The sequence below is a fragment of the Dreissena polymorpha genome, chromosome 2 (assembly GCF_020536995.1).
Source record: "Dreissena polymorpha isolate Duluth1 chromosome 2, UMN_Dpol_1.0, whole genome shotgun sequence".
NCBI classification, from domain to species: Eukaryota; Metazoa; Mollusca; class Bivalvia; order Myida; family Dreissenidae; genus Dreissena; species Dreissena polymorpha.
Genome location: NC_068356.1, coordinates 13,998,522 through 14,020,496, shown reverse-complemented (window position 1 = coordinate 14,020,496; position 21,975 = coordinate 13,998,522). Strand labels below are relative to the sequence as shown.

At 33.0% G+C, this 21,975-nt stretch overlaps 1 protein-coding gene across 6 annotated transcripts in view; it reads left to right on the top strand.

Annotated features, from left to right (window-relative positions):
- Window positions 1-21,975, top strand: part of LOC127865917 (CCR4-NOT transcription complex subunit 6-like) — a 133,388-nt gene that overhangs the window by 94,462 nt on the left and 16,951 nt on the right. For all 6 annotated transcript variants that reach the window (XM_052406005.1, XM_052406004.1, XM_052406002.1 and 3 more), the window contains one exon: window positions 15,388-15,624. In XM_052406005.1, the coding sequence (XP_052261965.1) occupies window positions 15,388-15,624 (237 nt within the window). The remainder of the gene's footprint in view (window positions 1-15,387; window positions 15,625-21,975) is intronic.

The window sequence follows — 21,975 nt, the reverse complement described above, 5'->3', positions numbered from 1 at the left end:
CACAACTTTTGTTTGGGCTTTTTCTCAGCAACTAATGACCGGAATTCAATGAAACTTTATGGGAAGCTTCTCTACCAAGAGGACATGTGCATGTTATCAGCCGGTTCTGGTCGGGTGATTTTTCACAGAGTTATGGCCCTTTGAAATTTTCTATAAACTGTACATACAGTGCAATTCTTGTCTGGGCTATTTCTCCCCAACTACTGACTGGAATTCAATGAAGCTTTATGGGAAGCTTAACTACCTTGAGGAGATGCGCATGCTATTTGTGGGATCTGGTTGTATAATTTATTTAGAGAGTTATGACCCTTTGAAATTTTTAAGTTGCTAAACCATCCATTGTATTATTTTGTCCAAAGTTATGTCCCTCAAGACGTTTCCTTTTATCTGAATATATAGTGCAATATTGTGACAAAAAAAACTTTGGGGAGCATCACCTGTCTCCGACGGTTTCTTGTTCAAAAATGCACGCGCAGCCGAGTGTTGGCACCCGTTATGAGGTGCTCTTGTTTATTTTTGGATTAGTAGAAGCTCTTTAAATTATTGAAAATATTAAGCATTCTTCTGTTTTGCATATTTTTACACCCAAATGTAATATGGATAACAATAAACAAACAAAAAAGGTTAAGTGTCTTTTTAATGGCTATTTAATGAGGTTTAGTTTAACTTGGTGAGGTCCTTAAAATCCAAAACTTTGTGTTAATTAGATGTAAACAAAATTAATATCATAAAGCACACTTAATGCCATGTAACATTACATGATGTCATAAATAAAAAAAGGTTTCACACATTATGAAATACTTGTTCATCAATACAAATAGGATTTATGTGCTTTCAGAATTCAATATTTACATCCTTTTATCATAAGGTGTATCAAGGAGTGATGTCCTTTTAAATGAGATGAAGTGCACTTTTAATCATTTTTCAAATTCATAAAAGGCATTTTGCAAGAAGATGTATTAATTGTTTACCAAAGAGGTAATTTGTAATTAGTATTAAATTGGGAATGAACTCATTCATGGGAATGAACTCATTCAATCATGTTTATAGAGATTGTAATTTTTGCTATATCGCCTTTCACGTTTCATAAATCCTCATGCACTGCTTTCAATCCATACAATTTAGGTATCAGATATGGTGATTCCACAACAAATTGATCAGTTGTTGGTGGACTTTGGCTGCAATAAAAATATTTGTATTCTATTTTAGCTCTAGTCAGAGGCGAGCAAAAAGCACAGAAAAAAGTGATCTTTTCATTTTTTTAAACGTATTTTTCAAACACTTAACTTATTAAATGCGGCCATTTGTACTATTAACTGTTAAACAAACCATAAACAGTGTATGCAGGGTAAACCAAGATCAAAAGAAGAAATAATAATAACAAATCAGATAAGGGAAAAATAGATCATGCATGTGCAATAATAATCAAAGCGCTGAAGGCACTGGAGATGTTCGCTATTGCATAATTTAAGACGCAATTCATTTTTGAAAATCAATCGCAAGTTTAAAATGAACACACGCCATTCAACTTTATAAAGTGTGTGTCATAGCGCACGGGTCGAATTTGTGTGCACTTTTTATCATCCTTATTATTTCATAGAAATAACTAAGACAAAATAAAAACAACATGCTTTTTGGAAGTTCTGAAAGCATAGAAAGTATGGTGGAAATGGTTATGCGAACTTAATATAAAGAACATTTGCAGTCACCATCATATTAAAGGAATATTTTTCTAATATCAAATGACTATCTCACCAAGAATATAAATTCATAATGAAAGTTCCGTGTACAAAATTTTTGATTTTTGACACCATATACAAATTCAAAATATACAATAATCTTCGTATCTTGTATATGGAGGAATAAAAGTATATAAACATTGCTGTTTATGCTTTACTTGTTACCCGAGCAGTTCACACGGTGTCAACAACGCTAACATAAACATAGGTATAGAGCACTAATGCGCTTTTAGGCGTAGCTGTTTCAGTTTTCATCTTAGTGACTTTTACATAACGCCAAAAAACACGCATGAATATTTTCGAATATTTAATAAGCTGATTCGAGATACAACCTCTGAATTTTTGCTACATCACTGCGTATGTGCTCAATTCAAAGGATGCAGCACTGTTCAGTGTAAGGAATTCCGGACTTCTCTCTGTATGCTCAAACGACACAAATTGTGGCCTTGTTACAATTACGCGTTACAATCAATCTCGCAGAATTTCACTTTCGCCTCCAAGATGAGTAAACAATCATTAGCGAAATAGTATAGTGTCACGATAAGAGAAAATCGTTTAATTATCATACCACAATGTTTGAATGTGTGAATAGGCTGACATTATTAACAAGTTTGCTATTTTGAATTCAATTTTGTATCAAAAAGCATTGTTCTTAAATGTGGCATTTTCAATTCGCAATGAGATTTGTAATGACCCTCGTCATGCGAAAATGGGTCTTATTCCATATTCGCCCATCATATAATTAGCCCACTCAACTATCCCTCCTTCTGGTAAGGAGAAACATAGCATATTGAGTGATTTTAAAGCGAACAGCATTGCCTATGGCCTGACTGCGCAAAAGCACATGTTGTGTTTAACAAACGCTTGCCGAAACGCATAAGACCCATTTTCGCATGACGGCGCTGTTGACGTGTGATTTAAATGTGTCGAAAGAAAACTGCGTTTAAATCAAATATAAACATACAATATATTTCGATAGAGAAGAAAGATACTCATAATAAGGCATATGAGGACACATATGAAGTGCTCTCCCGTAGTATATTTTTTATTTTCTCACACTAATGTGTGGTTTGACAATGCTAACACACATTTCATGCGGTGAATATGCAGCTTACAAGTGAAAAACACAACACAATAGTTTCACTTTTGTTTAATTGTATTTAATTATTTAGAAAAGTAAATTGCTTACTTTATTTCAAAGTCAGCGTATACGCCGACTACATTTTTAAAAGACATTTATTGTTATAAATATATTTAATATAATATATTTAGTTGTTTTCGGTTTTAGCGATTATAAAGCATTTTTGAGGTTGCCTATAGTATGCCTGTAGTAATTGATGAACTCATATCCAACTGTCTATGTATTGAGAACTGTGAATATAAACAAGCTAAACCTTCTACTAACCTTCTACTGTTGCGTTGCTAGCACCCGTAAATACATAAGATCGCCGCTATCTGTTCAGAACCAAAGAACGATTTTAGAAATACCCACTGTAGTAGCATGAACAAGGTTATGAAACAGTTCATTCGTAATATTATTATTAATTGTGTGTTATATTCGGGTTTAGCGATTATGAAACTTTTTTTGTTTGTTTTTGTATATCGTATCGCTGAAGTTATTGTTGAACTTGTGTTCAACGTTTTATAAATTGAGAATATAAATAAGCGTCAACTTTTTCCCGAATCTCTCAATTTACGACCTGTACTACGTAATTGAGTTGTATGTGAGAGCGTAACCTATTGCGTTGTTATAACCCGTAAACTTTCCTTTGTTTATTGACAGGCGCATCTATTAATAGCCTCATATCATGAATGCCAAAACACCCGCGAAAAACGAACCACTTGACCAAATAGGACGCTAAACACAAATACCATGCGACTACGATTTTTATTGTCGCTCCGCAATTCCTTTGAAGCCGGAGCCTTGTGTTGGCTATTACGTAAAGAATTGACCTCTAACTGAAGTAAGCAAAGGAAACGCAGCACCCAATTGACCCATTCCTTCTATGTGCGAAGGCAGATTGAATTTTACTAATGTATGGTTTGCCTATTATAACACACATTATGATGCGGTAAATATGCGACTAGCGAGTAAAAAAATACTATAATTATACTTTTGTTTTGAATTAAGTTATTTAGAAACCAAAATTCCAAACCTTATTTCAAAACAGCATGACTCTTGTTATATTTAAATGTTTTTTTAACAGTTTCAGCAATAATGAAACATTTTTTATGTTGTCTATCGTATCCCTGTAATAATTGTTGAACTCGTGGTCAACGTATTATTAATTGAGACCTGTGAATATAAACAAGCGTAACCTTATACTAGTGCATTATTCTCATCCGGACTCCCCTTTGTTGATCGCCAGCCGCAGAGTTATGAATGAGCTGAGCGAAAATACTACGTCACACAGACGCAGCAGAAAGTGGACTATTTTAATCATTCATAAACAATCTTCTCCGCGACACGTACATTACGATCATTGTTTATTGATTCTTTTCTATAAAACACCGTTCGAAAATATTGAATGTAACACGATATTAATATAATGTTTCCATTTGTGAATACACATAATTGGAGAACTCAACCCTCTTGCATAAATTATACAACTCTTTCTTGCGCGGATACGCAATCGGGTATTGGGTTAATCATACCTAGGCCGTATCGACCTGAATTTCACATCAAGCACATTAGACGGTCGCTAAAGCGACCATCTAAAAACATAAAAATATTTTATTGGTTTAATTTTACCAATATCTGTTCAATTTGCTGTGGGCCTAACGATACCATCATTTAATGGCATAGGAGTAATCTCTCTTCAGCAATCCGAGTTAATAACCAGACTCGAGTACTTTACCAATAATCATTGTCATTCCAATAAATACAGCGTTCACCGACTAGGTTTTTTTTTGGCCTTTGCATAAAAAAACATTGGGTGAACATACAGCTTTTTATATAAACTCAGAATTCTTTGGGTGAATTTTATACACGTACTTTGGTTGCAGTGTGGATAGAGCGCTTATGTGCAACAAATACCTTAAATAAAAACCTTTCACTCAGATTACATATTTTCACATTCTTAATTGTTACTTTGCATCTCAAATAACTGCCTCACAGCTTTAAATAAGGAAGTATGAAAACAAACAAATACATGTTTGAAGCTCACCTGAGCTGATCAAAAGCATTTCTGATAGCCTTTTGCCCATGGGTCATCTGTAATCAGTATTCACCTTGTTAACACTAGTGACCACATTTATTGTCCAATGTTTATGAAACTTGGTCAGCATATTTGTCCAAATGACATCTTTGCAACTGGGTCAAAAACTAGGTCACAAGGTCGAATAAGAGAAAAAGGCTGTTAACTCTATAGAAGTCACATTTATAGTTAAATCTTCCAGAAACTTGATAACGTATGTTGTAATGATGTCTTGTCTGAGTTCGTAAATTTTCTGGTTCTTCAAAAAACATGGTTACCAGGGGTAGGGGCAGATTTCATTATTTGGCTATAGTAAAACTCTCTTGTTTATTTTTTTTGCCAAGTTTGAAAATGGTTTCAGAAACATCTCAGTGCCTATAGCGAAACCTTGCTAGCATTCTAGAAGTCATTTGTTTAGTCCAATCTTCATTAAACTTGGTCAGAATATTAATTTTGTTCTTATAATATCTAGGCCAAGTTAAAACCTGGGTAATGTGAGGTAAAAAAACTAGGTCTCCAGGTCAAATTTTAAGAAAGCTAGTTAACTTACTAAAAGTCACATTTTATGCCAAATCTTTATGAAACTTGGTCAGAACATTTGTTCTTATGATATCTCAGTAGAGTTAGACAATAAAAATGTGCTTAGAAATTGAATATTAAGGTTTCCTGAAGTACTCCTTACATGTCAATTGGCTCTGACTGTTATGTCCAAGGTATCCAAAAACAAGATGAATGTTGTCTGCATTTACTTTGTAAATGCTTAACAAATAATTACAAATAGCATTTTTTTATGCCCCCGGATCAAAAGATCAGGGGCATATTGTTTTTGGCCTGTCTGTCATTCATTCATTCATTGGTTGTGTCCCAAAACTTTAACCTTTTGCATTATTATCCCCACGTTTTTCGGAGAAAAAGTGGGGATATTGTATTGATGTGCGTCTGTCCGTCTTTGCCACCTGCTCCTCCTACACTATTAGCACTAGAGCCTTGAAACTTACATACATGGTAGCTATAAGCATATGTGCGCCGGTGACAGTGATGGAATTTTGATCTGACCCCTGGGTCAAAAGTTATGGGGGTTGGGGCGGGCCGGGTCAGAGATTTTCATTCATTTTTAATGTTATTTTACATTAACTTCTTCATTTCTGCACATATTTACTTCAAATTGATACTGAGCCTCTCTTATGACACTACAGTCAATCTCAACTATGCATGGCCCCATTACGAACCCTGGGGCGCACCGGCCACATAGGCCACACCCACCCAAATTTGCCTTTTACAATAATTTCTTCATTTCTACACCGATTCACTTCAAATTGATACTGAACCTCTCTTATGACAAAATGGTCAATCTCAGCTATGCATGGCCCTATTACCAACCCTAGGGCATGCCTGCCCACATAGGCCACGCTCACCCAAAATTGCCTTTTACTATAATTTCTTCATTTCTACACCGATTCGCTTCAAATTGATACTGAACCTCTCTTATGACAATACAATAAATCTCAGCTATGCATGGCCCCATTACCAACCCTGGGGCGCCCTGCTCACATAGCCCACGCCCACCCAAAATTGCCTTTTACTATAATTTCTTCATTTCTGCACCGATTCACTTCAAATTGATACTGAACCTCTTTTATGACAATAAGGTCAATCTTAACTATGCATGGCGCCATTACCAACCCTGGGGCGCCACGCCCACATAGGCCACGCCCACCCAAAATTGCCTTTTACTATAATTTCTTCATTTCTACACCAATTTACTTCAAATTGATACCGAACATCTCTTATGACAATACAGTCAATCTCAACTATGTAAAGCCCCATTACCAACCCTGGGGCACCTGCTCATAATAGGCCACACCCACCCACAATTGTCTTTTACTATAATTTCTTCATTTCTACACCGATTCACTTCTAATTGATACTGAACTTCTCTTATGACAATACGGTCAATCTCAACTATGTATGGCCCCTTTACCAACCCTGGGGCGCCCAGCCCATAATAGGCCACACCCACCCAAAATTGCCTTTTACTATAATATCTTCATTTCTACACCGATTCACTTCAAATTGATACTGAACCTCTTTTATGACAATACAGTCAATCTCAACTATGCATGGCGCCATTACCAACCCTGGGGCCCCCCGCCCACATAGGCCACGCCAACTCAAAATTGCCTTTTACTATCGGCGTAAAGCCATTAGACAAATATCATTTGTTTGTCTCTATTGAAAGAAAATAAAACAAGTCTATATCTCTATTGTCGGTTTGTAACCTACGTAGTATACTCACAAGGTAGCATATTAACGCAGAGATCGGAAAATCATCTATGAATGTTTTCGTCATTTCAATGCTTAGGGCCGAGAAATTTCCGCAAATCTGAACTCAACTTACGTAAAACACTTGCTCAATTAACCGTTAAACTCCACCTCCGTTCTTTGCAAAAGGTTGGAAGGCAGAGCTTTACATTACCGCAATTATTTAATTGCAGGATTGCCATTGAGGAACAAACACACGATTGGTTCGACATGTTGATTGCTAGACAAAGGAAGCCAATTTTGTCGGCGAGAAACTTGTCGCTTTATTGCTTCAGACAGGAAGCGGCTTTCCTTTGATGACGTCAAACTGTATATTCACATAGAGTGCAAATTTTCGGAAGACTAACTGACTCTTTGTTTACAATTCCAGTAAAATAACAACACTTGCTATTATTAAACTTTGGATTAAATTATCAAAATAAAGCAAAAGCGAAATTGAGAAATATGATTAAAATAATTAGGGTCAGTTCAAATAAGACGTTTTGTGTTGTAAATCAACGAGTTTTCATGACAACAAAAACTTTAACAATCAATACTTCGATGACGTGGGGATCGATATACCTCAATTTTTTGTCATGAACAATCAATGAAGAAGTGTGAAAACACCAACAAAGACATTTTTTGCATCTTTAAATTTTTGTCAAAACTGTTACTACCCCGTTCATTCCTATCCTTTCCCGCTATTTGTTGTTTAGACAATGGCCCCTTCAGTCTAAAACATTATAGGGTGTAGTTTTCTGCAATAAAAAAAAAAGCGGCAATTTTGAAGATTTACGATTACGAAATGGATTTTTTTGCAATTTAGCAACGAGAAAAGCATTGTGTCAATGTATTACGCGCACCAAATTTTTATTTTGAAATTTGAAGGTAAAATAACTGCGCGCTATACAAGGGAAAATACGGTAAATAACCAATACTAGATATCTGTCTCTTCATTTCCACTTATGTCCCTCTTCCAGGTTTATAAACTGACATTTCTTCCAGGGTTATAAACTGCCATTTTCAACTGATTGCCCTGCCCTTGTAATTCTATATTCCATGTCAAGAAGACAATGCAAATTTAGATGTTAAGCTGCAGATTGTTGGGGCAGTGGGCGTGCAGTCCCCTGATTATGTTTTCACTGATGCTTCTTTCCAAGTGGTGAAATTTTGTCAGTAAAGTAATTAAATAGCATATTCTGTCAAATGTTCACTTGTCCTAACATTGATTTCGTCACCCTGGACAATTAATATTGCCACACCTGACACCTCTATACTTCTAGCCCTTCATGTAAACCCTTTTCCGCTCAAAAGCACCTTCATGTAAACCCTTTTCCGCTCAAAAGCAAAGTGAAAATGGCTTTAAGAAACCAGCACAAAACCAGAATAGCCTACAAGTAACTGGCAGTCTGTTTTAGTTTTATGCTGTTTAATGCTCATCAGTAGATAGTTGTTGGAAAAGAAGCTTTTAAAACTTGAATATAGTAAGAAAGATTTTTAATTTAATGTGAATGTTTTAGGGACTACTAACAGTCAAAATGTGTATCTGAGTGGTAAAGAGTAAACTCCATTCTGTATCTCATGCCCCCTCCACCTCTTTTTGACAACATGGAAAATTGATTTTGCCACTCCTGACTCCACCTGTGTAAATATCCCTCGCTTCATAGGCCCATGCTGTCACTTATGCCCCCTTCATGCTGTCACTCATGCCTCCTCCTGCTGTCACTCATGCCCCTTCCATGCTGTCACTCATTTTCCCTTCATGCTTTCACTTCGAGGGTTTGGCGCAAAACTATTGTAACTATGATTTTTTCTCAAAACCACTTTCCACTAAAATTGTACATATTTTCATACCCTGCATCCATAAAAAAAATATCACAGTTATATAATTAACATGTACAATTTTATAGTGATCCTGCAAAAATGTTGTATCTAAAATATGTAAAGAATGTATTGCAACACTATTGTATTTCAAGATACATTAGTGTTGCAATAACATATTTGAATCCAAACAAAAAGTCATATTGCAATACTATGGTATCTATAGATACAATAGTGTTGCACATATAAACTCAGTAGTTATATATTTTCCTTTTTATTGCAACACTATTGTTACTCAAGATACAATAGTTTTGCAAATTAATTTGCATGTATTTTCATATAAATATATTTTGTGCAAAACTATTGTAACTTGAGTTACAATAGTAATGAACCAAGTTTTACTGCTTTTCCAATATATTTTCAGTGTAAATAACATTACCGATGTTTGAATTTACACAGGTACATAAGTTTAAGTATGGCATTTCTGACTATGATAAATAACATTTTGATGTTTTAATGTATACAGGTACATAAGGCTAGGTATGGTATTCCTGACTATAATAAATTACATTATTAGGATGTTTGAATTTACACGGGTACATTAGTCGAGGAATGGTATTCCTGACTGTGGTAGAAAACATTAAGAATGTTTGAATTTACACTAGTACATTATTCAAGGTATGGTAAATCTGACTATGGTAAATAACATTAAGAATGTTTAAATTTACACAGGTACATAAGTCAAGGTATGGTATTTCTTACTATGATAAATAACATTAAGGATGTTTGAATTTACAAAAGTCAAGGTATGGTACTCCTGACTATGATAAATAGCATTTAGGATGTTTGAATTTACACGGGTACTTTAGTCAAGGTATGGTATTTCTGACCATATGATTAATAACATTTAGGATGTTTGAATTGACACAGGTACATTAGTCAAGGTATAGTTTTTCTGACAATGATAAATAACATTTAGGATGTTTGAATTTGCACGTGTACATTAGTCAAGGTATGGTATTCCGGACTATGGTAAATAATATTTAGGATGTTTGAAATTACACAGGAACATTATTGAAGGTAGAGTATTTCTGACTGTAGTAAATAGCATTAAGGATGTTTGAATTTACACGGGTACATCTGAGTATGATAAATAACATTTAGGATGTTTGAATTTACACCGGTACATTAGTCAAGGTATGGAATTTCTGATTATGGTATAAATAACTAGGGATACAAGAGGTTACAAATATAATTAACTGGTTAATCTTTTTCAGTAACCGGTTATTAACCGGTTACCGAAAAGCCTTATGTAGTTTAAATAATTTATAGTACGTAAAAAATGTCATACAGCTCGAACCGCTCCGTAGAAACAAAAGTTATTTCAAATTTGAAATCGCTTGTGTTGATAACATGCCAGTTTGATAATAAAATGTACTATACAAATTATTTTCATAATTTTGTAAATGTATGCTATATATTTTTTTATTTTTCCTGTGTAAATGCATAGGAGTAAAAAATTAAAGAACTACACAATGTTCATTTTTATGTTTTATTAACTTATTTTTGGTTGGGCCGCTTATATTACGTTTGCGTCGTATCGTTCACAAAAATGGCGTATTCCTTTGTTCGTTCTGTTATAATATTTAAAACTCAAATTGCCTTAATATAGAAATGTTTTTTTCCTTTCAATGCGACGTAAAGTGGGCTATGTGTGTTCAACGCATCCGCACCTCTTCTTATTCGATAATTGCATACAATGTATTTTGTTGTTTGCATTTTATCGTTTGTAGATGAAGCTGTATCCTTTGATTTTCATTTTACAATAAAAAATGTGCATAAAATAAAGGACACAAAAGCAAATTAAATTAATTTTGAACGAAATGTATGTTGAATATTTAATATAATCAGTACATTTATTAAATAGCGATGTAACTAAGTATAATGATCTTGAATACTGATAGTTACGTATGTTTGTAAACGTACCATAGCGCACAAATTTTACGCAATTACACGAATAAAAAATTTAATGGGTTTATTTTTAAAATATTTCTATTTGATGTTTAATAATTTAATTAGTTCATAATTTGCTTTCTTAAATAAAACTTGCATCGGACAGTAATGGTCGTATTGTTGGACGTACATTATCACAATGATATTAATTTTTAACTCGTAAAGATTGTAACTACGAATGCAATTCTTCGTAAAATTGTTACTTATAAACACGGTATTTTCGCGAGCAATCAGTGTTGGATATTGGTTAACAAAACATCAAAATAAGCCGTCCAAAGTCTCAACTGTTTTTTATTGCGAGTTCAATAAACGTGGCAATTACGTCTTCGCTAATACCGGTAGATCCCACTCACCGCAGTTCGCTAGTTAAATTTTAGCGAGTCGAAAGACTAATAGTATCAGTTATCAAAACGTACCCCCTATTTGTTATCACAAAGGTATTGATTAATTGCTTTATTACTTTGTTGACATGTTATTTATTACCGGCAATGGTGCGGCCTGTTGTTCTTACAAGTCGCCAGCGCAAGTTGGCAGTATGCCACACGAAAAAAGTAAACAAGTACGAATTATTACATGAAAAAAGCAACATAATCAAATATTTTTTTCTAGGTTAACCTTTTCCGAAAATGTAAACGATTAACTGGTCGTTTCAGAAGGTTAACCGGTTAGCCGGTTTACTTCTTGCATCCCTATAAATAACATTAAGGATGTTTGAATTTACACGGGTATATTAGTCAAGGTATGGTATTCCTGACTATGATAAATAACTTTTAGGATGTTTGAATGTAAACGGGTACATTCGTCAAGGTATAGTATATCTGACTATGATATAACATTAAGGATATTTGAATTTACACAGGACATATTAGCCAAGGTATGGTATATCTGACTATTATAAATAACATAAAGGATGTTTGAATTTACAAGGGTACATTGGTCAATGTATGGTATTTCTGACTATGATAAGTAACATTTAAGATGTTTAAATTTACATGGGTACATGAGTAAACGTATACTATTGCTGGCTATGATAAATTACATTTAGGATTTTTGAATTTACACGGGTACATTAGTCAACGTATGGTATTGCTGACTATGATAAATAACATTTAGGATGTTTGAATTTACACCGGTACATTTGTCAAAGTATGGTTTTCCTGACTATGATAAATTACATTAAGGATGCTTGAATTTTAACACCGGTACATTTGTTAAGGTATTGTACTCCTGACTATGATAAATAGCATTAAGGATGTTTGAATTTACACGGGTACATCAGTCAAGGTGTGGTATTCCAGACTATAATAGTAAATAACATTAAGGATGTTTGAACTTACACAGGTACATTAGTCAAGGTGTGGTACTCCTGACAATGATAAATAGCATTTAGGATAATTTTACACAGGAACATCAGTCAAGGTATGGTACATTATTTAAGGTATGGTATTTCTGGCTGTGGTAAATAGCATTTAGGATGTTTGAATTTACACAGGTTTATAAAGCAAGGCATGGTATATATGACTATGATAAATAACATTTAGGATGTTTACATTTACACCGGTACATAAGTCAAGGTATGGTATTTCTGATTATGGTACATAACATTTAGGATGTTTGAATTTACACTTGTAAATTAGTCAAGGTATGGTATTCCTGACTTTGATAAATAACATTAAGGATGTTTGAATTTAAACGGGTACATTAGTCAAGGTATGGTATATCTAAATATGATAAATAACATTTAGAATGTAAGAATTTACACGGGTACATTAGTAAAGGTATCATGGCATTCCTTACAGTGGTAGATAACATTTAGAATGTTTCAATTAACACGGGTTTATTTGTCAAGGTATAGTATATCTGACTATGATAAATAACATTTGGGATGTTTGAGTTTACACGGGTACATCTGAGTCAAGGTATGGAATATCTGACTATAAATAAAAACATTTCGGATGTTTGAATTTACACTGGTACATTAGTCAAGTTACGGTATTTCTGAGTATGGTAACTAACATTTAGGATATTTGAATCACATGGGTACATTAGTCAAGGTATGGTATTCCTGACTATGATAAATAGCATTTAGGATGTTTGAATTTACACGGGTACATCAGTCAAGGTATGATATTTCAGACTATGGTAAATAACATTAAGGATGTTTGAATTTACACAGGTACATATTAAGTCAAGGTGTGGTATATCTGACTATGAAAAATAACACTCAGGATGTTTGAATTTAAACGGATACATTATTCAAGGTATGGCATATTTGACTATGATAAATAACATTTTGATGATTGAATTTACAAGGGTACATTAGTCAAGGTATGATATTTCTGACTATGATGAATAACATTAAGGATGTTTGAGTTTACACGGTCGGGTACATCAGTCAACGTATGGTTTTGCTGACTATGATAAATAACATTTAGTACAATTAAGTTAAATGTACACGGGTATTGGTGTTTTATCAGTACCGATATGGTTTCATGAGTTAAATCTGATGCAACGACCAAGAAATTCAAAGGAGGATTCTGTTGAATCAAATTGAAATGGGAAAAAGACAGAGACCTCATAAGGGGCCTTTTCACAGATTTTGGCATGTATTGAAGATTGTCATTAAATGCTTTATATTGATAATTGTAAACATTGGATCAACAAAGCTCCAGTAAAACAAGAATGAAATAAAAAAAGAAGAAAAAAAACAGTAACCCTCAGCTGAGCTGGAATCACTGACCCCTGGAGTCCTGGAGTAAACGTCTAACGCTAAGACCACTCGGCCATCTGTGCTTATACAATGATTGATGTATTTGATATTTTATATACCGTAAGCAATCCTCGTAGATTAACAAAATATAAAACAACAACAGAACTCTCCAAATTATTCATTTGTTTCCTGTTGCAACGCTTTATAATTTCAGGTTTTTAAATTGTCAAAAGATGCATAATAGATAATTTAGAGCATCGTAATTGTTCCGAATTTTACTGTTTCCTCACCAAATATCATAACTATAACGAAAATTTGCAAATCTGAAACAACTTTTTTTGATTTTTTCAATTTACCAAAACGTGAAAAAGGCACATTTAATGCTTTGCAAAGCTCATGCCATTCCATTGGTGTCCACCATACATTCTTCTTTCTCCTCCTTTATGAAAATTTTGTATGAAAGTTACTGATGAAGTAATGTTTGGATGTTAGCATTAAGTATCATTTTAATGTTTTGGATTTTTTGTTTTGTTTGTTTATAATGAAGTTATGGACCTAAACATTAGAAATATAGGAATAGTGTGTAATTATAACAATACATGTTTTAATTGCATAATGCAGACTTTTAATTCACATATCAATTGCCAATTATTTCACAAGTTCTGCAATTAAATGACTGTCTTTATACATTATTTGATTATATTTGATTATAACTATGGCATTTTAGTATAATGGCATACAATGGGAATTAAACAAATCTTTGCTAAATAAAAAAAATAAGATTAAGGAATTTTATATTAAAGGTACTTAAGGTAAATCTACTTTTGTAAATATTAAAGATACCTATCATATCAAGACTTAAGTATTTATTTTCACTTGCAACTGTTATGTGGCATTGTATCAATGATTATTGATATTATTATCATAATACACTCATTTAAATTTGTTTATTTTGATGGAATGTTTTTTTGTAAGATACCAGTCTTGTCAGTTGTAAGTACCTGGCCAGTCATGGTGTGCATTTTCTACTGTAACAGTTGAAATGAAACCAACCGTCAATCGAAGTATACTTAATTTAATGTCATTAAAAGATTTCTTCCCTTCTTTATAATTACGTTATAAAATTAAGGTTATAAACAAAAGGACATGTCCATTAAAAATCTTCCTTTATAGTTACAATATTTCTTGGATATGTCAAAACCATCAATTTTAGATAAAAACTTAGTGCAAAAGTAATGTATCTTTAGATACAATAGTTTTGCACCAAATTATATTGGCTAAAAAGGAATAAATTTTAACGCAACAGTATTGTATCTTGATATTAATCAAATACATTTAAATGAATCAATATTTAAACAAATTGTTAACTGTTATGTTTAAATACAGTTATTTACTACAAGTTTTAGCCTGGTTTTTATCAGGAAGTGAAAATTAGGGAAACAAGGATGTTTTTTTGATCTCCTGTAAAATTCTAAAAATGTGAGTTACAATAGTTTTGCGCCAAACCCTCGACTTATTCCCCCTCCATGCTGTCACTCATGCCCTCTTCATGCTATCACTCATGCCCCCTTCATGCTGTCACTCATGGTTCTGCCCCTCTGTTTAGGTGGCACGCCCGCAGAGGACAAGATCAAGCAGCCTCTCCTGATCACGACAGCACACATGCACTGGGACCCGGAGTTCTCGGACGTGAAGCTCATCCAGACCATGATGCTCATGTCGGAGCTGAAGAAGGTGGTGGAGGAGAGCTACAACTCCATCCAGCCCACCAGCTCCTCCCCCGTGGACTGCAACTCCATCCCCATCATTCTCTGTGGTGATCTCAACTCATTGCCAGAATCAGGTATGTATGTGCGACTCAGTGGCTGTTGGGCTTGGCTGGTGTTTAACCTATTATTTTTTGTATGCCCCCCCCCCCCCATTTGAACAAGAAGGGTATATTGCTTTACACCTGTCTGTCGATTAGTATGTAGTTAGGTCTTAAAGGGACCGTCAACTAGACGACGAAGGAAAAAAAAGTTGTAAAATACCGTATTTTTTACAATTATTAGTTTATATTGATTAAAATATAAGGACTGGTATGTTACATTACTTAAAAAAAAATGGTTGTTAAGTTTTCATATTTTGAGTATATTTGGTAACACATTTTACTGGGTATGTCTACCAGGTAACTACCAGTTAACTATTAATAACACCAGTAGATTGATCATCATCGTCACGTGGTTAACCCAGGAATGCAAATTGTGCATGCGTAGTGAATTGTATATATTTTATATATAAAATGATCAATATTGTTGCGTTATTTATAGTGTGTATATCGTTATGTCACGTATTTTCGCGATGTACTTTCGATTTCACATCGCGAAATTTTATTACCAAATATACTGATTATATGAACTTTTTTCAAGTTATGTTATATACCAGTCGTGATATTTTAATCAATATTAAATAATAATTGTAAAAAAATACGGTATTTTAAAACTATTCTTTTTTCGTCATTCGTGGTTGACGGTACCTTTAAGGTCGGGATACAAATCATTTCTGCATGATATGGAGAGATAGGTTTAACCTGCAACAATGTAAATTGATATCAAGATTACTTTGAAGCAAGTGGGCATTAAGCTTGCAACAAAATGTTTATTAAACGATGTTTATCTACGTTTAATTTAAGCATTCAGCAACATTCATTTAAAATATTTGTTAGAAATCTTAGCCTTAAATATTGTGTGATACTTAAGCATCCAAATTTTCTTGCAGAGTATTTATAAAGAACCAACTTAAAATGGTATTCTATTGTTAAGAAAAATAATGGGCTTGCCTGTCTTAACCCTTTCCCACTCAAAAGCAAAGTAAAAATGGCTATGTGCAAACAGCATAAAACCAGCACAGTCTGTTCAGGTTTATGCTGATTGCAGCTTATCAGCATCTAAGGGTTGGAATTGAAGCCTTTAACCTTTGAATCTAGTAAGAAATGTCATAAATTAAATTTGACTTTCTAAGGGACTACAAATGCATACAAATACTTATCTAAGTATTAAAGCGTTAAATGCATACAGCAACCTGGATATCCAACCACAATCATTCATTATACCTTAAGCCTCCTTTTGTACTTTTTGTTATTTTGTTCTTATACTGTATGTTTGTGTTTAAGTTGCTGAATTGTTTGTGTCTAAACATGCAGAAGCTGAAAGTTATGAATATTGTATTATATATATTGCTCCAAGATACCTGTTTTGGGACTCATATTTTACAGCTCATTTTTCTTCCTTCTGTCATTATTTCTTTTCACTTCTTCACGTCTATAGAATCTTCATATTTTTGGATCTTTAATTTTTGTTTTCTAATTTTGTATGAATGCACGGACATCTTTAAAATAGAAACTTATTGGACAAACCCACATAATAATATTTACACACCCTCCCTCTCTTTAAATGATTAAATTATGCACTCTGAACGTAAAAGGGCTAAACAATAAAGACAAACGCATTAAAATCTTCAAATGGTTAGACGAAAAAAAATATAGTATATGCCTACTACAAGAAAGTCACTTGACACATACTTTAGCACAAACCTTAAAAGATGAATGGGACGGAGACATCTATCTTAGTGGACAACATACTAATAAACAAGGCATTGCCTTTCTGATAAAAAATAATATAGGTATCACAGTCAATAACTTTAACGAAATAATAATTGGCAGACAAGCAAGTATAGATATCAAAATACACGAAACAGAATTAACATTAATTAATGTTTACGGCCCTAACATAGATGATTACACATTCTATGAAACATTACAATCCTTTATAATTAATAACCAAGATAAAAACATTATAATCGGTGGTGATTTTAATACTGTTCTTAACCCATTATTAGACAAAAAGAATGGAAACCTTTATACTCATCCTAAAAATAGAAACATTTTAAATAACATAATTGAAAACTACAATATGATAGACATCTGGCGTACAATATATCCAAACGAAAGCAAATTCACCTGGCACTCAAACACAAAACCAACAATATTTTGTAGATTAGACTATTTTTTAATATCTGAATCTCTTTGCAACATTATTGACACATGCAACATAAAACCAGGATTCATGACTGACCACTCTCTAGTTGAACTTAAACTGCACAATATACAACCTGAAAGAGGCCCAGGATACTTTAAAATTAACAACAGCATCTTATTAGATACACAATATCAAACACAAATAAAACAGGAAATATTAAATACAGTTCAAAATAATAAAGATGCAAACCCAAACACCTTATGGGAAGTAATTAAAGGAAATATACGCAACACAACAATTAGATACACATCATTTAAACAAAAAGAAACACACAAACTTGAAACTGAAACCATCAAAACCATTGAAACACTTGAAAAACAATTGCACCAAACAAACACAAATGATACCACCGACATTGAAAATGAAATAACATTAAAAAAACAAATATTAGATGGAATCTATCATACACATCTCAATGGAATAATACTAAGAGCGCGTGCTCAGCATGTTGAACACAATGAAAAAAACACAAAATATTTCGCAAACATTGAAAAACGTAGAAGTGAACAAAAAACTGTACACAAATTAGTAGTCAATGGCAAAGATATAACAAACAGAACTCAAATACTAGAAGAACAACGTTTATTTTTCGAAACCCTCTATAAACGAAAAAATGTTGAAAATAACACCCTTTTTAAAAATACACATCACGCTTTAAACCAGGAGGAAAAACAACTGTGCGACGGATTGCTTAATGAATATGAATGTGGATTAGCCCTAAAAGAAATGCAAAATAACAAAAGCCCAGGATCTGATGGCATCACAATTGAATTTTATAAAATATTCTGGAATGATATAAAAACACATCTAATTAATTCACTTAACTTTTCATTTAACAATGAAAACTTAACTACCCTACAAAAACAAGGTATTATATCACTTATTCCAAAACCTGGAAAAAACTTAGAATCCTTATCAAACTGGCGCCCAATTAGTTTACTAAACAATGATTATAAAATTGCAACTAAAAGTATAGCAAACAGAATAAAAAAAATATTACCATCAATTATTTCAAAATCTCAATCTGGTTTCATAAAAGGACGTTACATTGGTGAAAACGTTCGTCTTATCCAAGAATGCATAAACTATTTCAACAATTCAAATAGTCCTGGTCTAATATTCTTTGCAGACTTTGAAAAGGCATTCGATTCGCTTGATCATTCATTTATGTTCTCCTGCTTAGAAAATATGAACTTTGGTGAAAGTCTCATTCAATGGGTCAAACTTTTCTATACCGATATTAATAGTATAATCATTAACAATGGCTTCTTTTCAAACAGTTTTAACATCGAACGGGGGGTTCGACAAGGATGTCCACTCTCATCATCGCTATTTATTATTTGCATCGAGTATCTATCACATCACATACAATCAAATAAACACATAAAAGGCATATCACTAGAACCTGACGAAGAAATCAAACAATCCCTATTTGCTGACGATGCAACTTACTTTTTAAACGACAATTACGATTCTTTCCATAACCTAATAGAGTCGCTAACCCTTTACGGAATGACATCGGGTCTAAAACTAAACAAAAGTAAATGTACTGTGCTACGAGTAGGTAAATTAAAACAAAGTAATGTTCTATATAAAAAAGAAATGAAATTCAATTGGACTTCCGATGAAGCCACAACGTTAGGAATTACTTTCACAAATAATGAAAAGGATACAGTTCTTAAAAACATACTACCTAAATTACAGAAATTTAAAAACTGCTTAAAATCATGGCATCATCGTAAACTTACACTAATCGGAAAAAACACAGTATTGAAAACGTTTGCACTTCCTAAATTAATATATGTATTAACAGTTCTCCCAAATCCACCAAATGATGTTATTAACGATATAAAATCAGCAATATTTAACTTCATATGGGATGGTAAGCCTGATAAAATAAAAAGAACTCAGTTAATTCAATCTGTAGAAAATGGAGGTATCCAATTAACGAACATTGACTCATTCTTGAATGCAATCAAATGCAACTGGGTTAAAAGATACCTAGATAATACCAATACGAGTAAATGGAAATTATTCTACCAGAATATCCTAAAAAAATATGGTGACTCCTTACTCTTTGAATGTAACATCAGCAATACTATCTTACATGAAATTGCAAACGAAAACATATTTCTGTCTGATGTTCTATCAGCGTGGAGTGATGTCATTCATAACTTAGAAACCCAAACCAGCAGTAAAACAATTTTATGGAACAATAAAGACATAACTTCAAACAATAAGACGTTTTTCTATAAAGATTGGTTTGAACGAAGCATTAAATATGTCGACCAATTATATGACTATAGAATTAAGGATTTCTACTCTTTTGATAATATATGCTACTTATACGGAATACCTTCAAATAATTTTCTAAAGTACTACACACTAATCAAAAGCATACCCATACATATTAAATCTGAAATCAATACAAATAATACACCATGTACTCAAACAACATTTGTAGAAAACATACTTGGAAGAAAAAACAAAACAAATAAAATATTTTACAAACTACAAATTAAAAACCCTACGGAAAACTCCAAAATCCAAAATAAATGGCAAGTCCTTTTTGGAGAAAATGAACTTAATTGGAAACACATATTTACCATGCCATATAAAGCAACTATTGAAAGCACACTGAGAAATTTTCAATATAAATACATCCATAGAATTATAGCTACAAATAAATATCTCTTTAAATGCAAACTATCTAACTCAAATCTGTGTGACTTCTGCAGTGAAAACATTGAAACTATAGAACATCTTTTTTGGGAGTGCAAACACATCCAGCCTATTTGGAATCAATTAACATCTTTTCTTGAACAACAGCAACTAAATGTTAAACTATCTTTCTTAAATGTAAGTTTCGGAATTAACTCATTGAAATCAATAGACGGTAATAATATTGTGAATTTTATGGTTATATTGATGAAATATTTTATCTTAAACATGAAGTACAAAAAACAAGTACCAAATTTTAATTGTTTTGTCCATAGTCTTAAACTAAAAATCCAGATTGAGAAAGAAATAGCTCTTAGTAATGACACATTACAAATCTTTGAACAAAAATGGAATCGGATTAAATTCTCATAATGTTTTGTCCACTTATATACATTTCACTCTAATGTTAGTTTATCTTCCTAAAACAGTTTTTTTTTTTTTTATCTTTCTAATATAGTTTTTGTTTATATATTTTTTTTCAATCTAACAAGATCATTGTGAATATACAACTAAACACACAAATACAGTATGCTTTCTTCCGACTTTATACAACTCATCATTTTTCATAACTATTCCTCTGTTGTTCTTTTCTTTTCTCTCTAAAAAAAAAAATATTTATATATATTAGCATATCTTGTATAACATGTGTGAACTTTATTGCTTTATACAATCACTGTGTTGTATGATCATATACATGTTTACATTATATGTATGATATTGAATTAAAAAAAAAAAAAGGAAATAATAAAAAAATTAAAAAAAAAAAAAAACCTGGATATCCAGGGGTGTGATTTTTCCGCAGATTTCCGCAGATCGGGTTGTCCCGGCGGTCACTTCTGAGATTCGCGTAAATTTGTTTTAAAAAATGTGGAGGAGAGGGGCTACCACCGATTCCGCGGACGTATTTCATAAGCGGCGCGAAATATCCGCGGCCTGCGAAATCTCTCCGCATTTTACATTGGTAGATTCTGACTAAGCATTTTTAAAACGAGCGATATAATTGGCTATCGTTTCCCAATCTTCCAATTAAAATCGTTTTCTTAAAATGTGTTTGGTATTTCTTAGCTGATTCGTTTGCAAATGGCGCCATTGTGAAGCGAAAATTAAGATTATTGAAATGACAAATAGCACTCGAATAAATGACTGACATCACCTAGTCTGATAGGAATAATGAAATGTGTTTGTCAACGAAAAAGACTACGTTTTAGATACAAGCAACAGATATTTTGTTAAGAAATGTGCTCAGTGATTTTGTGTTCTGGAAACCAGTGTTTGCAAATTGGAGTTTAGTCTACTCGCGAAGTAAAACAATTCATAAGAATATCGTTCGAACATGGAAATAGACAAACAGGCATGCCGACAAACATGATTTGATTTATATGTTAGTGGGCCTGTGT